Source organism: Triturus cristatus, chromosome 8 (assembly GCF_964204655.1).
Source record: "Triturus cristatus chromosome 8, aTriCri1.1, whole genome shotgun sequence".
In the NCBI taxonomy this organism is placed as follows: Eukaryota; Metazoa; Chordata; class Amphibia; order Caudata; family Salamandridae; genus Triturus; species Triturus cristatus.
Window position 1 is genome coordinate 274744461 of NC_140591.1, and position 24811 is coordinate 274769271.

At 45.7% G+C, this 24811-nt stretch overlaps 1 protein-coding gene across 2 annotated transcripts in view; it reads left to right on the forward strand.

Annotated features, from left to right (window-relative positions):
• Nucleotides 1–24811, forward strand: part of CUL5 (cullin 5) — a 677835-nt gene that overhangs the window by 459289 nt on the left and 193735 nt on the right. For both annotated transcript variants that reach the window (XM_085621507.1, XM_085621508.1), the window contains one exon: nucleotides 17022–17154. In XM_085621507.1, coding sequence (XP_085477633.1) covers nucleotides 17022–17154 — 133 coding nt within the window. The remainder of the gene's footprint in view (nucleotides 1–17021; nucleotides 17155–24811) is intronic.

Below are 24811 nucleotides of genomic sequence, written 5' to 3' on the forward strand. Positions count from 1 at the left end.
CCTGATGACACTGTATTGGATCCTCAGCAGTCTTGCATCCTTTTGATAATTCCCTTTTGTTGGCAGAGGGTATAAAGATAAGGTGCAAGATACATTGTACATAAGTTTATAAAGGTCCCAGCCCTTAGTGTCCACCAAAGTTCACCTTTTTTTACCCTCACAGGATACTGAAATCCAACAGGGACTACAAAGATAGCTTATATACATGTTTAGCCCACAATATTTGCTCTCTAATCAAATGTGCAACATCAGTTTCTGAAAGGACATCTCTACATGTCAGTCTCTGATAGCCTATTAAATAAAAAAAAAGCAATGTATGGGTCAAGCTGTAAAGAGATACTATCATCCAGTGTCACCAGATAAGGTGTAGGAAAGTGGCTTGACCAGGCAGCACCTTTTGCTGTCTTTGCAACTAGAAAATGTTTTTTAGGCTACAATGAAATTCAGAAAAATGCAGGCTATGAAAAATACATTTTTCCAACAGATGAATTAACTGGCTGTAATAAATTTGATAATTATTTATGGTGGTGTGACTGCCAACCTACAGGCACAGTCACAACCCTTGTCAGGGTGAACCCTCAACGTTGATACGTAATTTTAAAGTTTTAAGTAGAAGTTTAAATTGCTGAAAACATGAGTAGTATGTTGTTTAAATCTACCCCTCTTTTAATCTATGACCTAATCTGGCTCGTAATGCCTAGAGACTGACATGCTCAACTACTAAAGTCCAAACTAACTATGTGGACAAAACTAGTCCCCTGGGTTTCTCAGGAATTGAAATCTGCAAAATTAAAAGTTTGTCAACTTGAACATCCATGACAAAGGGATTATTTAGTTGAAAACAGGAATAGCTTGATGGGATGAATGAATACAAATCATTATTAATACATCGTTTTTGGTCTGTTAGCTTTAAATTACATGGAAACTCATACTCTAGAACACGGCTATGTTGAATTCTAAGATTTTTAAATGGTTGTACTGAAATTTCTATTGGACTCCGCTGTCTCCTTCACAAAGGTTGAACCCATTATTGATTTAGCTTCACTTAGTTCTAAGCCCTGAGCACATCCCAAACTTGCCTATTAAATCTGGTATCTGAGGAACTACTCCTTTAGTTTAAATGGGTTTATGTCGTATAGGAATGTATCATACAGATACTTAATTTTTAATTAGCAGTTATTAAATAATCCAGCCTTCAAACTGTTCATCAACCTACATATTATTTACAACCACAACAAAGAGTCTTTGCAAAAATTTCAGCTTCTCAAGTTGAAACAAAAACTCTTAATTAATTGAGCGGTTTTAATATGCCAACATATTGTTCAAAGTGCCATGCCTGAAGTATTCAGCAACTTAACCCTTTTCAAAAGTATTGTTCTCAATTCCATTTTTGCCATTAGCGAGAGCATATATCTTTCCAGTCGGATAAATCAGAGGCTTTCTGTCCCCGAAATTTACATGGTCTAGTACTCAATCCTGTGGAAATTCCTTCAAGTCATGACTCTAGGCAACCTTGCTAATAATGTGCTCAGTAGCTGCACTCCCACCTTTATTATTCAGAGTGGTCTGTACGAACTACAGGGCTCAGTCTTTTCCTGATAAGAATGTTGCTCCTATATACTTCCAAGAGTGGATTCAGCAGGCAACCTTTTTCTGGTGGCTACATCTTGTCCCAGATTCCCCAACTAATGGATACTCCTTCCTGGCCCCATGCTGGTCTAGAAAACTTTGTTCCCCACCACCAGTGGCTCTCCAGCATCACTTCAGAATGTGACATCACTGGCAAACATTAGGCACCAATCAGCATGCTGATGTCCTTTCCTATTTTCTGTGTCACATCTTCTGTGAAGTCATGTATTTTGATGTAAATATTTCAGCCCTCCTCAATTTCTTTGGCTTCCTTGCTTCCTTTTGACAAGACTCCCCTAGACCCGTTAATGGCTGCATGAGTGAAACCTTTTTAGGGCCCAGCAGTCCAAACGCAAATAAACAGCCGCCTTAGTCCAACTCCGGATGACCAACAGTTTTTGTTCTCCCACCTATCAGGTGCGGGACCCTCTTCTACAGACCTCCAGGCCCACCTGCCCATCATCGACTTCATCGCACCCCAGGCTCTAGCATCCACCGACTACATCCTACTCCGTGACCTCAACATCCACCCGGACAACCCCAACGACCAGAATACGACATCCCTTCTGGAGAACCTCACGAACATCGGACTCAGGCAGCTAGTCACCTCTCCGACTCACACAGCAGGGCACGCGCTAGACCCAGTCTTCTCCGCCAGCAAACACATCACCTACAGCCACTCCTCTGAACTGACCACCACTGCGTCCACTTAGCCTTAACCAAACCCACTGCCCTCCCCTGCCCGCAACTGGAGCAAGGTCACTGAAGAAAATCTCACCCCCTCCATCAGCACTATCATACCGCTGACATCCACAGATGCCAATACCTCAGCAAGTAACCTCCACCGATGGATCTCCAACTGGCGGCTCTTAAGATAGCACCCAGCAAGCAACAATACAAGAAAGCCAGCTGGTTCACTCCCTCCGTCCACGAGTCAGACACACCTGTAGACGGCTCGAGAAGAGATGGAGGAATAATAAAACCCTGGAAACCCATACAGCCTTCAAAGCTGCCCCCTCCGCACACTACACCCTCCTCAAAACTGCAAAGAAAATGGCCCTTCAAGTTAGAATCAACGCCAACCTACACAACAGCAAAGAACTCTTCGCCATCATCAAGGAGTACGCCAAACCCCACAGCGAGATCACAAAAGTCCCACCCTCCCAAGACCTCTGCAACAAACTAGGCACCTACTTCCACCACAAGATCAAGCAGATCTATGACAGCTTTGACACCCAAGACCCGCCCATCACCCTGCCACCACCTTACGAGACGGCACCACCCCTCAACAAACTTTGTTCAACTGGACCCCTCTCACCACAGATGACACTTTCAAGACGATGAAGAGCATTCACTCCGAGGCACCATCTGACCCCTGGCCGCATCAGATCTTCCACAGAGCCTCCACAACCATCGCCCCTGAACTACGACGCACCATCAAATGCTCTATCGAGCTAGCCACCATCCCTGACTGGAAACATGCCGAGACCAACCCCCTGCTGAAGAAACCATCAGCCAACCTGACAGACCTCAAGAACTTCAGACCTATCTCCCTGCTCCCCTTCCCAGCCAAGGTCATCAAGAAGGCCATCAACGTCCAACTCCGAGTTCATCGAAGCCATCCAAGTCCTGGACTCCTCTCAATCTGACTTCCAAAGTGCGAGAGGCTGACATGGTATATGATGTCCACTAATGTAAGAGGGCACCTTGCACCAGTCCAGACAACCCTTATGGTGATTTAAGAGGTCTTAGACAACCTTAGAAAGCTCTCTAAGTGGTAGCTGTGGGGAGCAGCCTTCAGGCTCAGTTCAGGAGGAGTGTAAAGCACCTTTTTTTTTAACTGAATGCAATCTTATAGTATAGATTAAGTGAAAAGAACCACATCAAGTATTTATAAAAATATGTATTTATTATATAATACTCTCTAGAATGTTCAAGTATCTCCAACACACAGATAAACACAATGCACACAATACTTTAGCAAAGAAACCCAGTAAATAGCACGAAGTACACAGTGGCCCCGGGTGGGACCAAACCATATACTAAAAGTGGTATGAGAACCACGACTCAAGTCAAGACAGTGTGGAGAGGACATAGAATTGCTGGGTACCCACAGAACCAGCTAAAGTAAGTAGATAGGGACCCCACGGAGAGTGTGTGCAGTGTGGGAACACAACTGCGTACTTCATACAAGTCTATGTGCAAGTCGCGGTTGGATTTTTTAAGATTAAGGACCCTTACCAGTGGACCCTGAAGAAATCCCGTAGAAGACAGAAGGTTGGAGAGCCACCCCACCCGTGGATATCCTAGTACCCATGTTACCTACACCAGGGAAGCCGGGTGCGCACGTGTGAAGTGGTGTCGGAAACTGCCATTGAACCCAATGGAGGACTTCAGGAAAGTGCCGCTGCTGGAAGAGGAAATAGTGTCTGTGGGAATCCAAATGTAGATTCTTGAAGAGGAGTACCGGAAAGCAGAAGGTACAGAGTCTGTCACTCAGGGGTGACCAATAGTCTTGGAAAACAAATGCCCTCTGATGTCGGGTGCTTCAGGATGGATGACAAGGACCTTGACTCTGCAGCTGTGAGGACCAGGAGACGCTGAGGAAGACCAGCACCCGGATACGAGCTGTCCCACGAAGGATGTCGAGTGCTGGGGGGGTCGGTGTCGGCGGGAGCACCAACAAGCCTTGGCAAAGGCAAGCCACGCAGGAATCCAAGAAGGAGCAACATCGGGACCAGTAGGGTACAGGGGACTCACTAAAGGCAGGGGAGTCAGGGCAGGTCCAAGCAAACAGGGGAACCCAAAAGAAACAAGTTTGACCCGCAAGTGAACCCCCAGGCCAGAGGCACTGGGGTCTCAAGAGGACCTCAAGCAGCTCACCAAAAGATGCAGGCCACGGTGCACATGATGCGGCGTGGCTGAAGATTCTGGCCACAGGAGATGCTCAAGGTTGGGTCTACTTGGAGCCCGAAGATCTTCTTGCAAATAAGCCAACAAGCCTTTGCAACTACAAGTTGGACGCGGTACACAGGGGTTCGTATATTGCAACCTCCACTAGGAATACTAGCCTCAAACTTGGGTAGATGGTAGAACAGGCCTCGGGAGCAGTGGAAAACCACCGCCTGTGTTGCAGAACCCACGGAGTCTGGGGGAGCTCAGGATCTGCAGACCGGTCGACTTAGTTGCGGTGCTTGCGAATGCAGGGGAGTGAATCTTTCACTCTAAGGGAGATTACTTCAGGTGTCTTTGATGCTTCACAGGCCTTGAAGGTTCCTGTGTGATGCACAGGCATAGACGATGCAGCAGACTGGAAGGGAGACAAAGTCAGGTGCAAACGAAGTCCAGCGAAGTCCAGAGTGCCCAGACGGTAGAAGTGCAGTGGTTTCTGATCTGAATCTTATCCCACGACGAATCTAGGGAACTACACCCAGGTAAGCCCTTTAGTAACCTAGGGAAAGTGTTGTGAAGATTCAGGGGACCCTCCCAGGGAAGGGTCTGGACGGGGGAAGGTTACAGGTTACTCCCATGTCATTTGTCCAGTTTCGCATCAGAGCGGGAGCCAACTGCTCCCAGTACTGGTTTGATCTGGACTATGCACAGGGACACCAAATATGCCCCTCATTCAGACTTTCAGGCGCTGGCAAGCGCACCCACCCGGTCTCAATACACTAAATCCTGTCTGGGAGGTGGTCACACCTCCCTGTGACAGGATGTCTATTGTTCCACCTTCCTCTGCTCGAGCTTGGCTCAGCAGCAGGACGGCAGAAATGTGTCTCTGGTTGGCAGCAGCCATTTTTTGTTGTCCAGGACTAGAAAGTTGACACCAGGAACACCGAGAGCCTAACGGAGGGCTCTTCCAGTGCTTAGAATCATACCTCCCACACCGTTGACGGTTTGGGAGGTATGATTCCAACATATTGGATACCAAACATGATATGATTCGTTGCAGCCATTTTCGAGATGGTCATCGCGTAATTACGCGGTGCCCCCCTATATATTATATGGCTGCTTCACTGACTGGGGTGTCCTGCTCATGCAGGGACACCCTCTCACTTAGAACCAAGCACCCTGCCTTCAGGATTGCAAAGGCCTGCTATAGGGGTGATTTATAGATTTTAAGTGCAGTGAGCCAAGATATAGTAAACGCATATCTTTAGTAAGTGGTGCAAGCACCAACTTGCACAGGCTGCAATGGCAGGCCTGTAGTTCCATTTTGAATGGTCTCTCATGGGTGGCGCAATACATGCTGCAGCCCATGGGAGACCTCTGGTGTACCTATGCCCTGAGTACATGGGTACCATATACTAGGGACTGACAAGGGTACCACAGTATCCAATCTGGGATGTACCTAAGTACTGAACACAACAATTTAGGGACAAAGCAGATAGCCTGGGGTCCAGTCAGACTAGTCAAAATACAGCTTAACACCAGGCAAAAAGTGGGGGTAACCATGCAGAAGGATCCTACCTTCCTACACAAAGCAATCACAGCACCAAGACCACCCTCCTCTCTGCCACCGACGACATCTGCTCCCTCCTCGACCGGGGAGAATGCGCAGCCCTCATCCTCCTCCACCTTTCGGCCGCCTTCGATAGCGTCTCTTACTGCACCCAAATCACAAGACTCCATGATGCCGTCATCCACAACAAAGCCCTGGACTGGATCCGCTCCTTCCTCACCCGTAGAACACAGCAAGTCAGACTTTCCCTGTTCCTCTCAGAACCCACAGAGATGAGCTGCAGGGTGCCTCAGGGCTCCTCCCTGAGCCCCATGCTTTTCAACATTTACATGATCCCGCTCGCAAGCCATCGCCAAGAGTCACGGACTCAACATCATTTCCTGCACTGACGACACCTAGCTGATTCTCTCCCTCAACGGCTCACCACCTCCAGAAACAACTTTCACAAGGGGATGAAGGCTGTCGCCACCTGGATGAGAGTCAGCTGCCATAAGCTCAACTTGGACAAGACCGAAGTGCTCATCCTGGGGCCCAACACCTCCACTTAGGACAACTCCTGGTGGCCCGCTGAGCTAGGAACCCCCCCCAACCACTCACCACCCACAAAACCTCAGCATAATACTGGACTCTCCGCGCACCATCAACCATTAGATCAATGCCATCTCCTTATCATGCTTCCACACTCTTCGCCTGCTTCAGAAAACCTTTAGATGGATCCCCACAGAGGCCAGGAAGACGGTCACCCACGCACTCATAGCAGCAGACTCGATTACGTCAATGCACTCTACATGGGCACCACCTTTTTTTAGAAACTCCTCAGAAAACTTCAGAATGCCACAGACAGACTGGTCCTCAACCTCTCCCGCCGCAGCCACATCTCCGAACACCTACGAGAACTCCACTGGCTCCCAGTCAACAAAAGAGTCCCCTTCAAGCTCCTCACACATGCCTACAAAGCCTCCACGACCCTGGACCAGCATACCTGAACCACTGCCTCGCATTCGCGCATCCACCAGACACCTCCGCTCTGCCCAACTGGCCCTCGCCACCGTCCCTCATATCCGCAAGACCAGGACCGGAGGAAGATACTTCACCCACCTTGCCGCCAAATCCTGGACCGCCATGACTCTTCACCTCAGGCTCTCCGTGTCTGGGTGAGTAGCCGCACTTAACATGCACTGATGCATTGATTGATTGATTGGTGGTTTCAACATAATCAAACCAGAACCCAAATACCTGTTTTGACTTTACACACAGCATATGGCATCTTCCTTATGGGCAGGTTTGACCATGCCTTATAGGAACTGGCAAAACATGTGGTTATCATCCTCCCAGAGGACATGAAGTAACCATTCTTAGACCTGCTGAATGATGGACTGCATGCTTCTGAACAGATTCTCAAGTGGGATTTTGACTCCACTGGCTACCTCTGTAGGTGCAGCTTTCATTCTACAGGGATATGCTTACGTAACTTCCACTGGATTTTTTGGAGGATGTCCAAGCTATGCATATTTACATGCACTTTGACAGAGAATGAGTATTTGGAGAGAAAACAGATTAGAAAGCTTCAAGAACAGCAAGGAGGCAGCCTGAGCCCTGGGCCTTTGCTCCCATGCACGGGAATTCCACAAACATCAGAAGTTCAATAGTCACTCTAGAGCTGTGCGGTCCCTGCAAAGACAACCATCTCAGTCCATTCAAAAGCCTCAGCAGATATATTTCTTCTTTTAAGGCGGGTGAATAAAGAAGGTACCAGCACCAACAGATCCAGTCCCCACCATCATCTGCGGGTTCTGGTTCCTCTTAACTTCTCTGGTTTCCCTCTTGATGCCACAATCATCTGCTGGGATGGCAAATCACTTTGTCACCAATTGGGAGGAGATGACAAAAGCAAGCTAGGTCATCCAACTGATTCCTGATTGTCTGGAGCTTGGAGTCCAGTCAAAGGTGAGGAATTGTCTATATACTATAATATCCACCATAAACACTGTTGCTGAAGGTAAGTAATTTATTTTTCAATATGTTCAGTACATCCAGATTGGCTGCTTGTCTAGCATTAGAACACTAGTACATCATTTGATTACCACAACACAATCGTACTCCAATTAAACAGCCATAAAATTGGTGAAAAAAAGACAATAGGGGTATTTTCGCAACATCCGCTTTCTGACATTGCCACATTAACCACGTTTATCTACATCTATTTCTAAACTATGTACCTTCAAAACGCTTCATTAGCTTAAAAAAATGCTAATTTAGGGCATTATATTTCCATATCTGGTAAGCTATCCTGGTGATTGGGCATCTGCTACACACGTGTGTAAGCTGTACGTCAAGCTCTATGATACTTGTAAGACCAACTCTCATCTATCCTCCTTAAATAGAAAGCGTGTGCCACTGAGGTGGCTATTGGGTCTTATTTAGTGACGGTTTATGTGATTTGCAGCATGTATATGATCAAATTGATATGTGTCTGTTTTGAAGACATTATAATCCTATTTAAGTTTTATATATTTTATCCATTCTATTTCATTTTCAAACGGTTATGTGATCACTGTTGATTGCACATTTTTAGGTATGGCTAGATACAGATTTAACTGTACCACACCCATGTGATGACAAAATAAGAATTAAAATAGAGTGTAGAGAAAGACACTTTGGCTTTGCTTTTTTGTTGCAAATTTTCCTAAAGGGCATTTGAATCGTTCCGCTAGCCCATCTGTGCAGTAGTTCCAATCCTCATAACTAGTAAAGACATTGTTAATACAAACAAATACAAACACTGTGCCAGGTGCAATAGGAAGGGACTTGTCATGGTGTAACAAACATGTCTCTCCCCAGTGGTCCCATAGTTATCACATCCGGCATTGTCTTCATTGCCCACACCCGTTCTATCCCTCAAGACAATAATAGGCCCACCATTTACTCTAAACCCATATTTACAGGGGCACCCACGTGTGTGGGTGTGTGTGTGTATATATATGTATATGTATGTATATATATATATATATATATATATATATATATATATAGATAGAGATAGTGCTTTATTATTACACACTGCTAGTCTGTGCAGAGACAACGGCAATAGCTTATGTCACAGTACCGCCAGCACAGTGTGACTCGACACACAGTGGAATCCCCTGCTCCTAAGTGACAATGATGCAGCAATGTATGTGTTGGCCAGGTGAGTAGTGTTCTAAACAAACAAATGGCCGCTCCACTGTTTTATGCCCCGTCCCTCCTGCAGTGTAAATCACGTCATGTATTATATTTTCAAATCTTATTTTAATTTTATTTTATTTTTTTAATCATTTTTAACATGCACATGAAGCTTTCCAGAAGGACTGGGTCATTAACACCCAGCCTTTGGGATGCTTTGTTTAGCAAAGAAGTCCGGCAAGGCTCACTAGTGGAGGAAGTGGACTCTGCTTACAGTGATTGCTACATCATTGTTTCAAGAGTGAAATAAATCTGTCAATAAACACATGCACAATGTGCCACAAGCATTTTCACACCTCTTCTATAGCACCAGTCACTTTCTAACTTAAGCATTCTTACACCCCTCATTAACTAGCAGTGTCATCCTTCTGACATCACTCCTAGACCCATTAGAACATCTGTTGCACACTACCAGGAGAACTTTTGCACCCCTTGCAAACTAGTAGTCACACTCTATCAATTATATTCACACTCAATCACAGATAATCAAAAAGGAGGGACGTAGGGCTTTTAGTAAGGTCCAGCATACAGGTCCGGACAGTATACAATGATGAAGCATGACAGCTGGCTGGGTGTGTGAGGGCCCTAGTTCCGAAGGGAGGAATCCCACCTATCACTTTAGAACTGCCTTCAGCCCTTTGTGACAACATCCTGTTGCTCTCATTACTTCTCTTGACCCGCCAAGGAACTGCATACCCTTTTCTCTTGCATCCAAAGCCAGATACAGTAATTATGCAGGCAGCCCAATGAAGATCAAAGAACCCCTCCATTCCGATCTATGTGCCTCCGGACAAGGCGGCAGATGCTTGGATAATTTCGACTAACATTTTTCATCAATGCCAGAGATGACAGTTAGGGCAGCAAATTCTCTGGCTGTTTTGGGAAGATATGATCGGCAGCTATGGGCTGACATCACCACAGATAGAAAGATCAACTTCCGGAAGAGGCGAAAGTGGAAGCAAAAAAGATCTTGCAGGAGGAAGAGCCAACATCAGCAGAGATCATAGACTGTGCCATGTATATAGCCACTACTACATTTAGACAAGTTGTAGGTTCTGCTGTGATCAGAAGGCAAGTCTGGCTCCAAGCTACCTCCTTAATGCCTGAAGTACAAAATCAAATTTTAGATCTTCCCTTTGATGTTCAGCAAGCATGTCGATGAAGCCCTACAGAAAATAGAGTGAGACAGTGACGGCTAAATCGCTGGGAACTCTACGGTTCAAGAAAATGCCCTTTTGTGGGACCAGAGGAAGAGGCTTGCAATCATATAGAGGAGGTTATCAGCAATACTGCTATCCCTCCTACACATCTACCTCCTAGCAGTTTTGTCTGCAATATTTCCAGGGACGCCCACCACAAGCGACCTAAAACAGACCTGCTCCTGGAAGATGAGCAGCACGTCAGGGAAAGGACGCTGGACGTCGTCAGTGACTTGTCACAGGCTCTGCCTACCCCTATCTCCTCACCATTCAGACTAGGGGGAGGAATATCCCAGTTCATCCAATGTTGGCAGGAGAGAACATCGGACCAATGACCTTGTTCAATTCGGTCACACCCTAGAATTTGTTCAGAACCCACCATTAAGTCCATCTCACTCCTTTATTCCCAAACATCTACAACTTCTCTAATTGGAGGTCAAGACCATGTCTCAGAAGGGAGCGATAGAGAGAGCCCCTCTTTTGCAACAAGGAAAGGAATTCTATTTCCTTTTCTTCCCGATTCGCAAAAAGTGGAAGTAATAGCGGCCTATCCTTGACCTCCGAGATCTCAACACACATCTAAAAAAACAATCATTCCGCATGGTAACATTATAACATATTCTCCTACATCTAAACCACGAATATTATTTGTCAGCTTTCGACCTGCAGGATGCATATTTTCACATTCCCATCCATCCGTCCCATAGGAGATTCCTAAGGTTCACAGTAGTCGGCAGCCACTAACAGTTCACGGTTCTTCCTTTTGGTCTGAAATCAACTTCCAGGATATTTACAAAGTGTCTGACTTCTATAGCAACCTTCCTAAGGAAAAGAAAACATCAGGTGATCCTATACGTAGGCGACTGCCTTGTCAGGGTGTGTTCCAGTCAAGCGGCATAAAAATCAACAAATGCTTGTATAGCCCTGTTCAACAAGTTAGATTTCACTCTGAATTGGAATAAGTCAAGCCCATAACCATCAAGGAGTATAACCTTTTTGGGAGAAACACTAGATACTATAACCAACAAAGCCTGCCCCACATCAGACAGACAAGTAAAGCTAATAACATTAGCAAAGTCCATTCAGAAAAAGAGTTTTTCAGTACGCCTCTACATGTCCTTATTAGGGGTGTTGTCATCATGCATTCCTCTAGTTCAGTTTTGCCGGCTAAAGATGGGACCCCTCCAGGAAGAAATAGATCTCCAATGGGTACATGTGACAGGTTTGTTCGATATCATCAAAGTCGCTCCAGCAATGGTCAAAGCCCTAGCTTGGTGGACTCAGCAGACACAACTCTCAAGCAGCCTTTCATTCCCAGCTCAACCCTTTCCACGGGTCATTACCGCCGATGATTCCTTGGAAGGATTTGTAGCATAGCTTCAAGACCTACTGGCAAGGGGCATAAGCCTCATCAGTCTGCTCGAGCTCGAGGCAGTACATCTGGCTTTGCAGACTTTCCTCCCCAAGATAAAGAACTCCGAGGTTCTCAAAAGAACAGACAATACAACAACGATGCACTATATAAACAAACAAAGGAGTAGATCACTTCTCCTACCTGTCTAGAGTCACAAGAAATCTGAAATTGGGCCATCTGAAATGGAGTGCATGTACGAGCGGAACATGTCCCAGGAAAGCAAAATGAGATAGCGGAAACTCTCAGCAGACTGAGATCCTCTTGCCACGAGTGAAAACTGGATCAGGAAACAGTCATCCATATATTCTCACAAAGGGGAAGTCCCTATTGCAACCTCTTTGCGAACCCACAGAACACCAAATGCTGATTCTTTGCAAGTTGGCATCACCATCCAGGATCATGGGGGAATGCATTTTCGATGGCATGGTCTGGAATCTTTGCTTACGCCTCCGCCGATTCCCCTGATTCCAAAGGTTCTCATGATGATGAAGATTGAACCTTTCAGAATTATACTGATAGCTCCACAAGTTGCGCTGATGCACACACTCAATATCCAAAATAGTAAAGAAATTATTAAAATAAACACAAAATTCAACGGGGCTCCTGCTGTTTTAGTCTTTTTATTTCAGTGTCTTCCATTCCCAACGCGTTTCGTCGCTATGGTAATCAACCGTGCGACTTCCTCAGGGTTTGAATTTCGATTTTTGGTCAAATACCTTCCGGTATTCATGTATATGTTCCAACTCAGATGCAACTTCACGCTTAAATAGAAGATTTCTCCTCATCTGTTCTTATCGTCCCATTGTATTCATGTATACGTTCCAATTCAGATGCAACTTCACGTTTAAGTCGAAGATATTTCCTCATCTGTTCTTATCGTAAGCAATATATTACGCCACGAAAAGTCCGATATTGTTCTAATAATTATTTGTACCGCATGAAATCAAATAAGAAGCTCAAGCGTCCCTGGAGTACGGGGACCTATTGATATTTACCGCACCCGATTAAGCCGCTGCTTCGCCTGTAATCGGGTGCTGTAAATATCAATAGGTCCCCGTACTCCAGGGACGCGTGAGCTTCTTATTTGATTTCATGTGGTACAAATAATTATTAGAACAATATCGGACTTTTCGTGGCGTAATATATTGCTTACGATAAGAACAGATGAGGAAATATCTTCGACTTAAACGTGAAGTTGCATCTGAGTTGGAACGTATACATGAATACAATGGTACGATAAGAAAAGATGAGGAGAAATATTCTATTTAAGCGTGAAGTTGCATCTGAGTTAGAACATATACATGAATACCTGAAGGTATTTGACCAAAAATTGAAATTCAAACCCTGAGGAAGTCGCACGGTTGATTACCATAGCGACGAAACGCGTTGGGAATGGAAGACACTGAAATAAAAGAAGACTAAAACCGCAGGAGCCCCGTTGAATTTTGTGTTCATTTTAATAATTTCTTTGCTATTTTGGATATTGAGTGTGTGCATCAGCGCAACTTGTGTATCTGTTTCTTAATTTGGGAAATTGGGTGTTTTTCCCATTGTTTGATGCACCACATTACAATTAATCTAATAGAAAAATATTTGTGTATATTTGTAGAAGCGCCTTGTTCCATCACACCCCCCTCTATGTATACTGATAGCTCCATTGGTCTTGCAACATTGGTTTACAGAAATCGTCCTGCTGTCGGAGAAGCCACACATCCAATTGAAGGTCTCTCCTGACGATGAGCGAGGGCCAAGTCCTGCACCCGACTCCTGAGTCTCTTCACTTATCGCCTGGCTCCTGAGCACAATGAATTCGCCCATCTGGCCATCCCTCTTGAATAAAGAGAGATACTTTCCAGGGCCTGAGCAGACAGTACTAACAAACTGTATTCTCACAAGTGGAAGAGATTTTGTTTATGGTGTCAACAGGAGCGGACACCTCCTCACCTGAACAGATATTGCCTTACTTATTGCAATTGGCACATTCAGGTTTAGATCATGCATCCATCAGAGTTGACCTGGCGGACATTTCTCGTTTTAGACGATCACCCAGATGACCCTTATTATGTTCCTCCAGAATAATCAAACAGTTCCTCAAAGGCTTATTTAGGATCATCCCTCCAGTCACACCTCCTCCTCCATCTTGGCATCTGAAAACGGTGCTAACACAGCTCATAAAGCACCCATTTGAGCCCACTCACAGAGCGAATTTAAATTACCTGTCCTGGAAGGTTGCGCTCCTTGTGGCCCTGACACCTGCAGGACGGGTCGGTGATATTCAATCCCTCACTGTTTAAGAACTTATTTACAGTTTAGAGAGTACAGGATAATCCTACGTACAAACCCCAAATTTATCCCTAAAGGCCCTTTGGACTTCCACCTCAATGAGCCGCTGATTTTGAAGACCTTTTTTCCAAACCCTTCAACACCGGCTGAAAGGGCTCTTCATGGGATCGCGCGGTGGGGGGACTTATTCCATGAGGGTAGGTTTCGTGACCTCCCCCTCCTATTTGGGACGGTTGTCCCAACTCCCCTAGAGGTCTTTGCGTTTATTCGGCTGCGCAGTGGCCTGCAAAAAATACTGCCGGCATATCCGGCAGAGCCTGCAATCCTGGAGCCGTTCCATTGCCTTCTCGACTCCACCTCCCCGTCACACATGGTCTCCTTGCTTTACCGGCGCAATTACTCTCACGGACGTGGGGACGTTCTGAGGTCTCGGGCCGGCTGGGAAACTGAGATCGGCGCAGAGCTCACGGATAAACAGTGGGAGTACTGCTGTCTGCAAACAGAGATGATCTCCTCGAGTAGCAGGTTCCGCATTATTCACTACAAATTCCTACACCGCCTCTATTGCACCCCAGTCCAGATGCATAGGTTTCATCTCCGCGACAACGATCGATGCGATAGGTGTCACTCCCCGGGGTCTGATTTTTTACACCTGGCTTGGACCTGCCCGAGTATAGACGACTATTGGAACCAAGTCTATACTGCCTTGGGCGAAATGCTTGGAAACCCGCTGCATCCCTCCCCACTTCAGGCTTTACTGGGATACACTCGAGATATACCCAAGGCGGATCGGCGCTTTGTTACCTGTGCGTTGTTGCTAGCCAAGAGACGTGTGGCTTGTCGATGGGGGAGGGGGAGAAGCCCTAAGTTTAAGGAGTGGCTGCGGGATATGCTCACCTGTCAGGAGAATGTTCTACTGTATGCTGAATTGTTGCCGCCTGCGTCACGGCCCCCAGACATTTGGACCCCTCTGACGAGCTACCTCTCCGCACATGAGGACCAGGATGGGCACTCTAGTGTTGCCGAGGGATAGTGTTGGATGCTTGTAGGTGGCTGGGTGAAGTGGCTGAGGTACTCGTCTGGTGAGATTACGGACCGCAGGGACCCTGGGAGTCCTTGTATTCTTCTCTGGCCTAAGGGACTACTACGATCTAACGTTTGCCTCCAATGTAATGTAATATGTGACATGGTGATATTGCAGTGCCTCTTTTTTTTACCAATCCGTGTGATGCTTGTTGGTTTCCTCTTGCTGTATAATTTTTAAAAATAAAGAGTTAAAAAAAAAAAAAAAAGGGCTCTTCATTCTTTGAACATCAAAAGGTGCATCAAGTTCTACATCGACCGGTCCAAGAGCCTTTGTAAGTCTAACCAGTTGTTTGTGGCTTACAGCGCTCCACGGAAGGGGCATCCCCTTTCCAAAGAGAGCATAGCTAGATGGATATCTGCTGCAGTTCAGTTCCGTCATCAAGCAGCAGGAAACAGTTACAAACTTCTGTGCTTGCTCACTCTACAAGGACTATTTCAACCTCAATGACACTGTTTGCAGGTGTGCCACTCCAGTATATTTGCAGAGCAGCTACCTGGAAGAATACGCATACCTTTACGCAACACTACTCCCTGGATTCAGCTCTTCAAGGGGATGTATTTGTAGGCTAAGCGGTACTAAGACATCTTTTCCTGGAAAGGTTAGCTACCTCTTTCTTCCCAAACACCTATTACTAGTTTCGCACATTGCTTATAATATGATGTTTTCTTTACAGCATACTGAAATGTTGTCATATGTGAAATGAAATATGATATGTTAATGGTTGTGTCTTTGTTTATTCTATGTAAAAGGGATATCTCTATAGAATTGTATTGCTAAAAACTCACAGTTCAATGTGTCTCACTACTGCTTTATACTCTGATTCAAGCATTTGAATCTATAAAAGTTCCAATATTTGAGTAAGAAAATAAGACACTTACCTGTAGCTGTAGTTTCCAGTATTAGAATCTTTCATAGAGTCACGTGCGACTCACCCTCCTCCTCTGAGAGTCTCAGTGGTTCTGCAGCACTGGTGCTATGGAAAATCTAAAGGATTGGAGCTCTCTCAGGAGTGTTCTAGAGGGTAAAGCACCCTGATTGGCTGAAGTATAAGTTTGGTCTCTTTTTTTAAATAGACTAGGATAGGTTGCAAAATTGACATTGTATTACTATTATATGGTCCCGGGGATTCCCATCTCCACGAAGGAGAATGATTCAAGTATGTGAATCTAGGAAAGAGTCCAATACTGGAGAACTACAGTTACAGGTAAGTAACTTATTTTCTTATTCCATCTATTTCAGAAACCTAATCTAATCTAATACAGCCACAATTGATTTATAAAGATCTGAGATAAACTGAGATTTTGGTTACAAATTCAGCTCATCATGCATATATGGTGAGCGCGTGCTAAACTAATCTAATTTGAAAAGTGTTTTTCCTGTGGACAGTTCAGCCAGTTTCATCTATAGTTTATATTGCCTTTTCCTTCAGATCAATGTACGTTCTGTTTAAAATATTAAGGACAATTGATCAGGAATATAATCTTCCGCTCCTTGTCAAATGGGAGCATCCCAGTTTAACAAACACTTATACAGTTCTTATGCACTATGATCGCTGGAGTGGGAGCTAATTTGTATTGCTTTGTTTTCATTATCACTGATATTTAGTTCATCTTGTTCTGAAGGAGACCATTCTGCCTAAGTATTCTCTTTTGACAGGATAAATACCGTATGTTTTTTTAGCAAATGTCACTCATGTTCTTTCCCTTATCCTTTCAATGTGTGCAGGGTTGGCTTGAAGACGCAACCAGAATCAAAATGCCCCGAACTGTTAGGCAATTACTGTGACATGTTGTTAAGAAAAACGCCACTCAGTAAAAAACTGACATCTGAAGAAATTGAAGCAAAGCTTAAGGAAGTGGTATGTTTGTGCACTTTCTAATGACACAATATGCTGGTGTAAATCAAATTGTGTTTTAAATATTATTTTATTAAACCTCAGCATGTGGGGGAAACTGAGTCTGTTTCGTTTTTGTTGCAAATTGCTTATGGTACATCAAAATGTGTTAAAAAGCATATACATCACTCACGTTTTTGTTGACATCTGGTAGCTAGTTGTTAGTTGGTTACTGAGCACTCTGTGCGTATTCCTGTATTCCAAAATGAATGCTTATGTGTTTGAAAGCCCCAGATTATTAATGCAGTACTTTGATTGCTGGTATATGACTATCTGGTCATATATGCTTAGGTATTCACTTACAATTGATTGTTGAACATGAATCTTGCATGTATTCACGTGTTTTGATGAATAATTCCCTGGCATGAAGTGAAAGTCCCTAAAATGCTGGCAGTAGTAAAAACACAATGAAGTTTTTCCACCTTATTAGGGACTACATTTTCAGTTCTCCTTCAGAACATAACACTTGCTACAAACCATGTCCTTTAACCACAATTTGAAACAGTTTTTTCCCCAACCATGAGAATTTCTCTGAGCGGCTACTACTTCTGCTAAGTAAGACGTTGCAGATGATTGACACTTAATATACAGGAAAAGGTTTTGCCATCCGTAGACTGAGACCTCAATATTTTGTTCACTGTTGTAGTGGGTCCTATTTGTGTCACACAGTATTGTCCAACACTGACTAGTACATCATTTGCACCACCTCACCTGACACCCTATGTTGCACTTTTTCATTCCCAGGTATTGAGACTTAAGAATGCGTTATAGTTCCATGGATTATGCAAGTTTAAATGTGTTTGCCTTTGTTCGAGAATGAGGAGTAGCCTTTCCGCAAACAAGAGATTGCAGCGAATGCAGAAGGATCAAGTTAACAAGTAAAAGTCACCATGACTGTCTGTGATATTTGGATGTTCTTCTCGTCAGTTGAAAACGTAATACGTGCCTTAGTATGACCATTTTATTTTATTTATTTATTTATTTACTTGAGTTTATATATATATATATATAGCGCTGGCTAGACCCGGAGGTATCGGAGCGCTTTACATGAGGACAAATGAGTTACAAGTTACAAATAACATCAGTTACAGGGTTACAAAATACAATGACATATAAAAAACAATGTTACACGGTAGGAGGGGGGGCGGGGAAGGAGACAGTGGAGAGACGAGGAAAACAGGGTCCAATGTCCGGCTGGGTATGTGACGGCCGAGGGGGTGAAACAAAGTCGATCTCCTCTATAGCTGTCTAGGCAGCTCCACCGGGCATCAGTCATATTGCTTGGTCTCTGCGGTCAGGTTAATAATCACGGTTCCTTGGAAGGTTTGAAGTGTAAACCCGGTAGGATGGAGAGAAATGAACTGCAGACCGATCAAACTCCTGGTTATCCCCCAGGGACGACCAGGGCTGGCTTGTCCAGCGATCTCCCCTCCCCACTGTAGTACCTGGAGAGTTTTTGTGTGATTGTGAGGGGAGTAGCAGTGCACTGCAGCAAGTGTGGCCATGAATCATTTGCATCAGCCACACTGTGGCAGCAGGGTTAAGACGGAGTGGCCAAATTCCACGCAGTGCATCCGCCATTTTATAGACCGGCATCGTGGACTCAGACCTCCCCCGGCACCATGTGGCCATCACCCAGTAATGCGCAGTGCTTCCACCGAAGTAACCCCCAGTGTCCACGCAGCTCCTGCACATATTGAAGGGTGTTTAGAGTTTACTGGTGTAGGTGCTGTCCTTAACATTATCTCATTACGGTCCAATGATGCCGCGCTATCATTATGGGTGAGGAGATCTTGTGGAGGAAGGATCATGCAAGGGCTCTCTTGAGCATTGCCCGATGCTGCCTGTGGCAGTTTTGCGGCCCTCTGTTTGGAACCGACAACCTGTTGGTGGTGTCTTCACAATTTTCGCGGCCCCCGGCTGCCTATTCCTGCTCCCGTCAGTGCTTCCCAGCGCCATCCCGGCACAAGAGTCACCAGCAATGCGAGCAGGGAGCCGGCAGCTTGAATTGGAGTCTTCCTCCGTCTCTTGAGCGGCTCCGCCCCAATGCAGTTCACACTATCCCGATCCCTTCTCAAGACAGGGGTTCCCCAGGATGCCTGGGACACGCTAATATTCACCCATTGGCACAAATAAAGAGTGACTTGCCGTTTAGTGAAGCTGGGTGTCCTCTTCTAAGAGTCAGCGTGCAACAGTAGGGCAGCTTCGAAACTTGCTTCGCTGATAACGGGCGCCATTTTATCTTCCACGTGGTCGATGTAGCATCGGGTGATTTTCTTGGCTTCACCGCGATTATGTTCCGGCATCTCTTCCCTCATCCGCTGCTCCAGCTATTCCTCTTGCCAAATCGTGATGCTTTTAAGGGTTTACAGGCAGTTACCCACCGCTTTGAGTTAATGCGCGCGGGGCCTCCACAGAGAGAAAATTGATGGCTGAGGATAACCTCCACTCGTCAAGACTTGCGGCCCTGAAATTATCCTGCTCATGTGAACAGTCCATCCCGAACTGCTAGGTGAGGGACCCCTCTTGAAGAGGCCACAAGCAACACCAGACTGGTGTCAACCTACTTAGGCCTCCACAGTGACATATAGCTTGAGTCCTATGGCTAAGTGAGCATGGCATCCACGTCTGGGCATATCCTTCGCACTTAGGGCATAAACTGCAACAGCAAGGTGATGGATGGATGGAAGGAATGCTTGAATTCATCTCAGCCACTAGCAGTTACTCGGGCCACATTCCAGTCCATCATTTTTCGTATGTCACCGAATACAAGAAGTCACGGTCTTTGCGAAAAACCCCCGCTCTTGCTTCAAGTCACTGGCGCGGACTGGATCCATTTCCCGAGGCCATTCTCACAAGCAGTCATCATCACGCTCCGACCTTTCCAATAAGTCAAAATCAAAGTACAAGCGAAAATAAAAAAATAATCTACGTGGTACTCAACCCCATCCCGCCACTGTGAACCTAAAGAAAAGGCTCAAAGCATCATGATGTGAGTCGTTCATCTTTGAGGTCACTGGTCGCAGTGCAGATTCCTTGGCTGATCCTAGTGTGCTCTGAGTTTACCGAGCCATTGGCAACACCACAGAAGATTGAAACCTTCAACCTGGCTCCTTGCACGCCTCTGGTGTGCCCTTGTGCCCCAAAGAACCTCAGGGGCCCCCAGTTGGGTTACCGCTGGCAGATCCATCCTCCTTGACACCTGACCCTTTAGGACCCACTTAAGGCCCTATACAGACACTGGTACCCGCTCCTCCTCTGGCTCGAAGACCTGCATCTATTCCTTCCACATGATGTGTTTACAGGCACCACAGCGCTGGAAGCGTGTCCAGTACAGAAACCAACATCAGACATCCAGCCGACTTCGGCTCAAACTCGACTGATGTCACACTGGGAAATTACAAAAACACAACCAGTTGTCAAACACTCTGACCTTGTACTCCTACTATGGCATACATGCTACCAGAAGCTCCATTATAGTTTTGGCTCTGATTCAGATCAAGGGGCACCCCTGGGTGTAGATGGGGAAATGACTTTCTTCCCCCTCACTACAGAGATGATGTTTTCTATATGGATAAGTCAGAGGCCAGTAGAAGGAACACCTCTTCTAAGGCAAGGCTTGATTCGCCAGTGGTTATCTGGTAGTTCTGGATTTACATCCATCCTTAGTCAAGACCAAAAAGAATATCCTGACTGAACTTCTGCAGCTTGGACCAGATACTTTTGAGTACATACTCACTTTTAACAAGGCACTGACTGATACCTAGATGGCCATTTGGATAAATTTCTGGTGCTGCCCACGGGCCCGCTCCTGACAATCCTGTTCTTCTGACCAAACTTCCTTTCCGGAGAGCCTTGTGATTCAGGCCTCCACCACCAAAGTGAATACCAATGCATTGCCATGAACTCCTCCCAATAGGGAATCCAGAGGATTGAGATTTTTAGCAAACATATGTTTTCCTCAGCCATTCTAGTTTCGCAGTTGAGTAATGAAGTTGGTTTACTAGTTGGTTATATGCATGTCCTTTGGGACATGGCCAGCGAAATCTAGCTAGCTGACCTAAAAGACCTGAGGGCCTCTTTGGCACAGACTATTCATGATGGACAAGACCTGGCCAAATATGGTATCCTTGCTGTTGTAGAAACTACTCATTGCCTGGAGAGGGCAGTTAGCACCAGTGCTGAACTTCGTAATGCACATGCATGCACTGGATTTCCCGACGATGTACAGGCCTCCATCAAGAATATGCCCTTTAATGGGTCCTACCTTTTCCAGTAGACAGGCTCTGCGTTGGAACACTTTAAGATACGTAGACACAAATGTTCTTTAGAGCTGTTGACCCTTCCCAACCCGTTTCCATGCCAATTTAAAAGGGGAAAGACTTTTCCAGAGGGTTCGCTTAAAGACAAAGACAGTCTCCCAAACCGGTACAGTAGTCACCCAAATCCTGTCGAAACTGTGGACGCACATCTATCAGTTAGTGCGTAGGCGATCAGGGTCATCAGTCCTCGCATTACTTTTCCTTCTCTGTAACAGCCACCAAACCACTTTAGATTGCTCTTTGTTGCACATGTGCATCCATTGGATGGGCAGGATCCACCATTTCCTCCCAGGGTGGCGCTTCATCACATCCGACAGCTGGGTCTTAAAAATAGTTCAACATGGATATTCCTTGCCCTTCTTTTTGCCATGTAGTCCCCCCACATCAGAGCAAATTTCAGAAGAATGGGACTGGACTCGGGAGGAGGAGAGGGTTGTTGCTCTTTACATGTGCCGAGGAAGGATGGGAATCTCAGGCCTGTTTTGGACCTTTTACCTGTAAATGCCTTCCTGCGGAAGAACAAATTGAAAATGCTTGGGCTGGCCACATATATCTGCCTTGGAACCGAGTGATTGGCTCCTGTCCTTGATCCTGCAGTATTCATATTTCACATACCCCCCATGTCACATAGACATTTGCTGTGGTTCAAGGTAGGCCAGAAGTATTTTCAATTTGTCATGCTTCCCCCTCAGCCTTAGCAGCATCCCTCGTGTGTTCACAAAAGGGACTGCGGTGGTTGCTGCACACGTTTGGTTGTCTGTTTGCTCCTACCTCAACGACTGGCTGTTGAAGGCAGGCTTGCCACAGTCAGTTATAGGCCATCTCCAGATGGCCGTGACCATCCTGTCATCGTTTAGGTTCACTAGAAATGAGCCTAAGTCGCACTTGGCTCTTCTTCCATTCATTGGAGCTATCCTGAAAACGGAGCAGTTGGGGGCCTCCCCCTGACCCAGTGAGCACGGGACATACATTTTATGATCCAGATTTGGTGATGTAAGCATCCCTGCTAGGCAGAGGAGGTCATCTGGGGAAGGTGGAGGACAGCTAGAGATCAAAGGAGCCTGGTGTCCGATAGTTGTGGGCTATTTGTCTGACTCTGAAGGCCTTCCTGCCATACATTAAGGGGAGGTTGGTGCAGGTTCTCACAGACCGCACCACTGCCATGGGGGCGGAGTGCGGTCCTGGGTCTTGTACCAGGAGACTCTGGACCTCGGGTGATGGTTGGAGCGCCAGGTTATAACTCTGAAATCAATCATTTGGAAGAGTCCCTGAATGCCAGAGCAGTTGAGCCTTGCAGACGCCATCTGGCAGATCACGAATAGTGTCTATATCCCAATGTTGCTCAGGGAATTTTCCAGCAGTGGGGAGATCCTGGCTAGATCTTTTTAGCATTTTTGTAAGCAGAATGTCCAAAATTTTGCATGTTCGACTTCCTGCGAGAACACTTGCTGAGAAATGAGTCCTGGCTGGAGTGGAACGCTGGACCCCTGTACGCCTTCTCAACCCCTACCTTTCATGCCTTGAATTCTGAAAAAGATCAAGAACGATTGGCCCCAAGTCATCCTAGTGGCTCCAGATTGGGCCATGAAGTATGGAACTTCTGGCCATGAGCATATCTAATAGGCTACCATTTCAGGAGGATCTTCTGTTGCAGCAACAGGGCAGGGTTCTCCACCATAATCTATACAATCTACACCTTCATGCGTAGAGGTTGAGCAGTAGCAACTGACTAAGTTTGATCTGCTGTCTGAGGTAGTGGATGTCATCCTGGCTGTCAGGCCGCGTTCAGCAATTTTCATTTATGTCAGCGCTGGGACAAACTTGTGGCCTGATGTGGCACTCATAAGACTGATCCCTTAAAAGCAAAGTTGTCCGACATTCTATTGTTTGTTTTATCTGAGGCTCAGCAAGGCCTTGCAGTGGGAAGGGTTAAAGATTATTTGTCGGCCCTTTTTGGCGTCTCTACGTTTATCTTCCAACCGTTCTTGGTTAATCATGTGTTGTGATCAGATTTATTAAAGGTTCAACAAATGTGTTTTCATCCTAAACCATTTTTGGTGCTACAATGGGACCTTAACTTGCTCTTGACGTTTCTCATGTGTTCACCCTTCAAGCCAATGCACATTTGCTTGCTGCGCCTCCTGACTTTCAGGACTGTCTTTCTCTTCACCATTATGGCAGCTCATCAGATGAATGAACTCCAGCCACCCGCAGTGCTATACGCCACCTCTTTCCTGGGCAAACTGATGCTGAGGACTCAGGCGGCATTTTTGCTGAAAGTAGTAGTGACTCCCTTTTAATTTGGGCAACCCATCACCTCCAGTGTTATTTGGTCCCCATCTACCTTCACAAGAGGCATACGTGCTCCATCGACTGGACCCCATAAGGTCTTTAAACTTGTACATCACTCATACAAAGGAACACTGTGTGGATGATTAGCTTTATTTTGGGTTCTCCGGGTTGAAGAATGGCAGAGGATCCTGTCAAGGTGCATAGTCCTCTGCATCAAGAAGTGCAATGCACAGTTCAAAAAGGAGCTTCCAGAAGGTGAGTGTGCCCTTTTATGGCAGGGCTAAGGCTGCTACCACTGCATTGACTCATGGCCCCTATCCTTGACATCTGCCAGGCTGTAACATAGGTGTCAGTGTGCTTTTTCACGAAACACTATTTCTTCATCAGCCAGGTTTTGTTGCAGGGGTACTTTTCCTACTTTGTTCTGCAGGCCTCTGTGGCCTGAATGCACTCCACAGACACTCCAGCTGGAGACTTACTGCTTTGGTATCTATTCTAAGTTGAGGAATCTGCGGTTAGAAGTTTTCGTCAGAGGAACAAGTTACTTACTTTTGGTAACAATCTCTCTGGTCGATACTCTATCTAACTGTAGATTCCTCATTGCCCTCCCACCTCCATGTTCTGTAGAGTGGTTTCTTTCTAATATCTGAAAAATTTCCAAGTTAGCATTCAGCACATTTGTACTAACAACTGTTCGCTCTGTGCGTCTTAAGGGCATGGAAAGGTAAAAGACAAGAAAATGATGTCAGCGCGTTGGGGTGGCTGTCATGTGCAACTCTTCTCTGTCGCTTTCGAGTGATTCATTGCCACATCGTGCCAACAAGCAGCACATTGGAGCATTGCTGAGCAGGTTTCCTGATCTGGCCTGGCTCATGAGGAGTATTTTAAGGTGAGGAATCTGCAGTTAGAGTATCCTCCTGAAAGAGCGTTACTGAAAGTAAGTAACTTGTTCTTTCAGTATATCAAAGGGATTTGGACAGAAAAATGAATGGCAAGATGGACAGAGC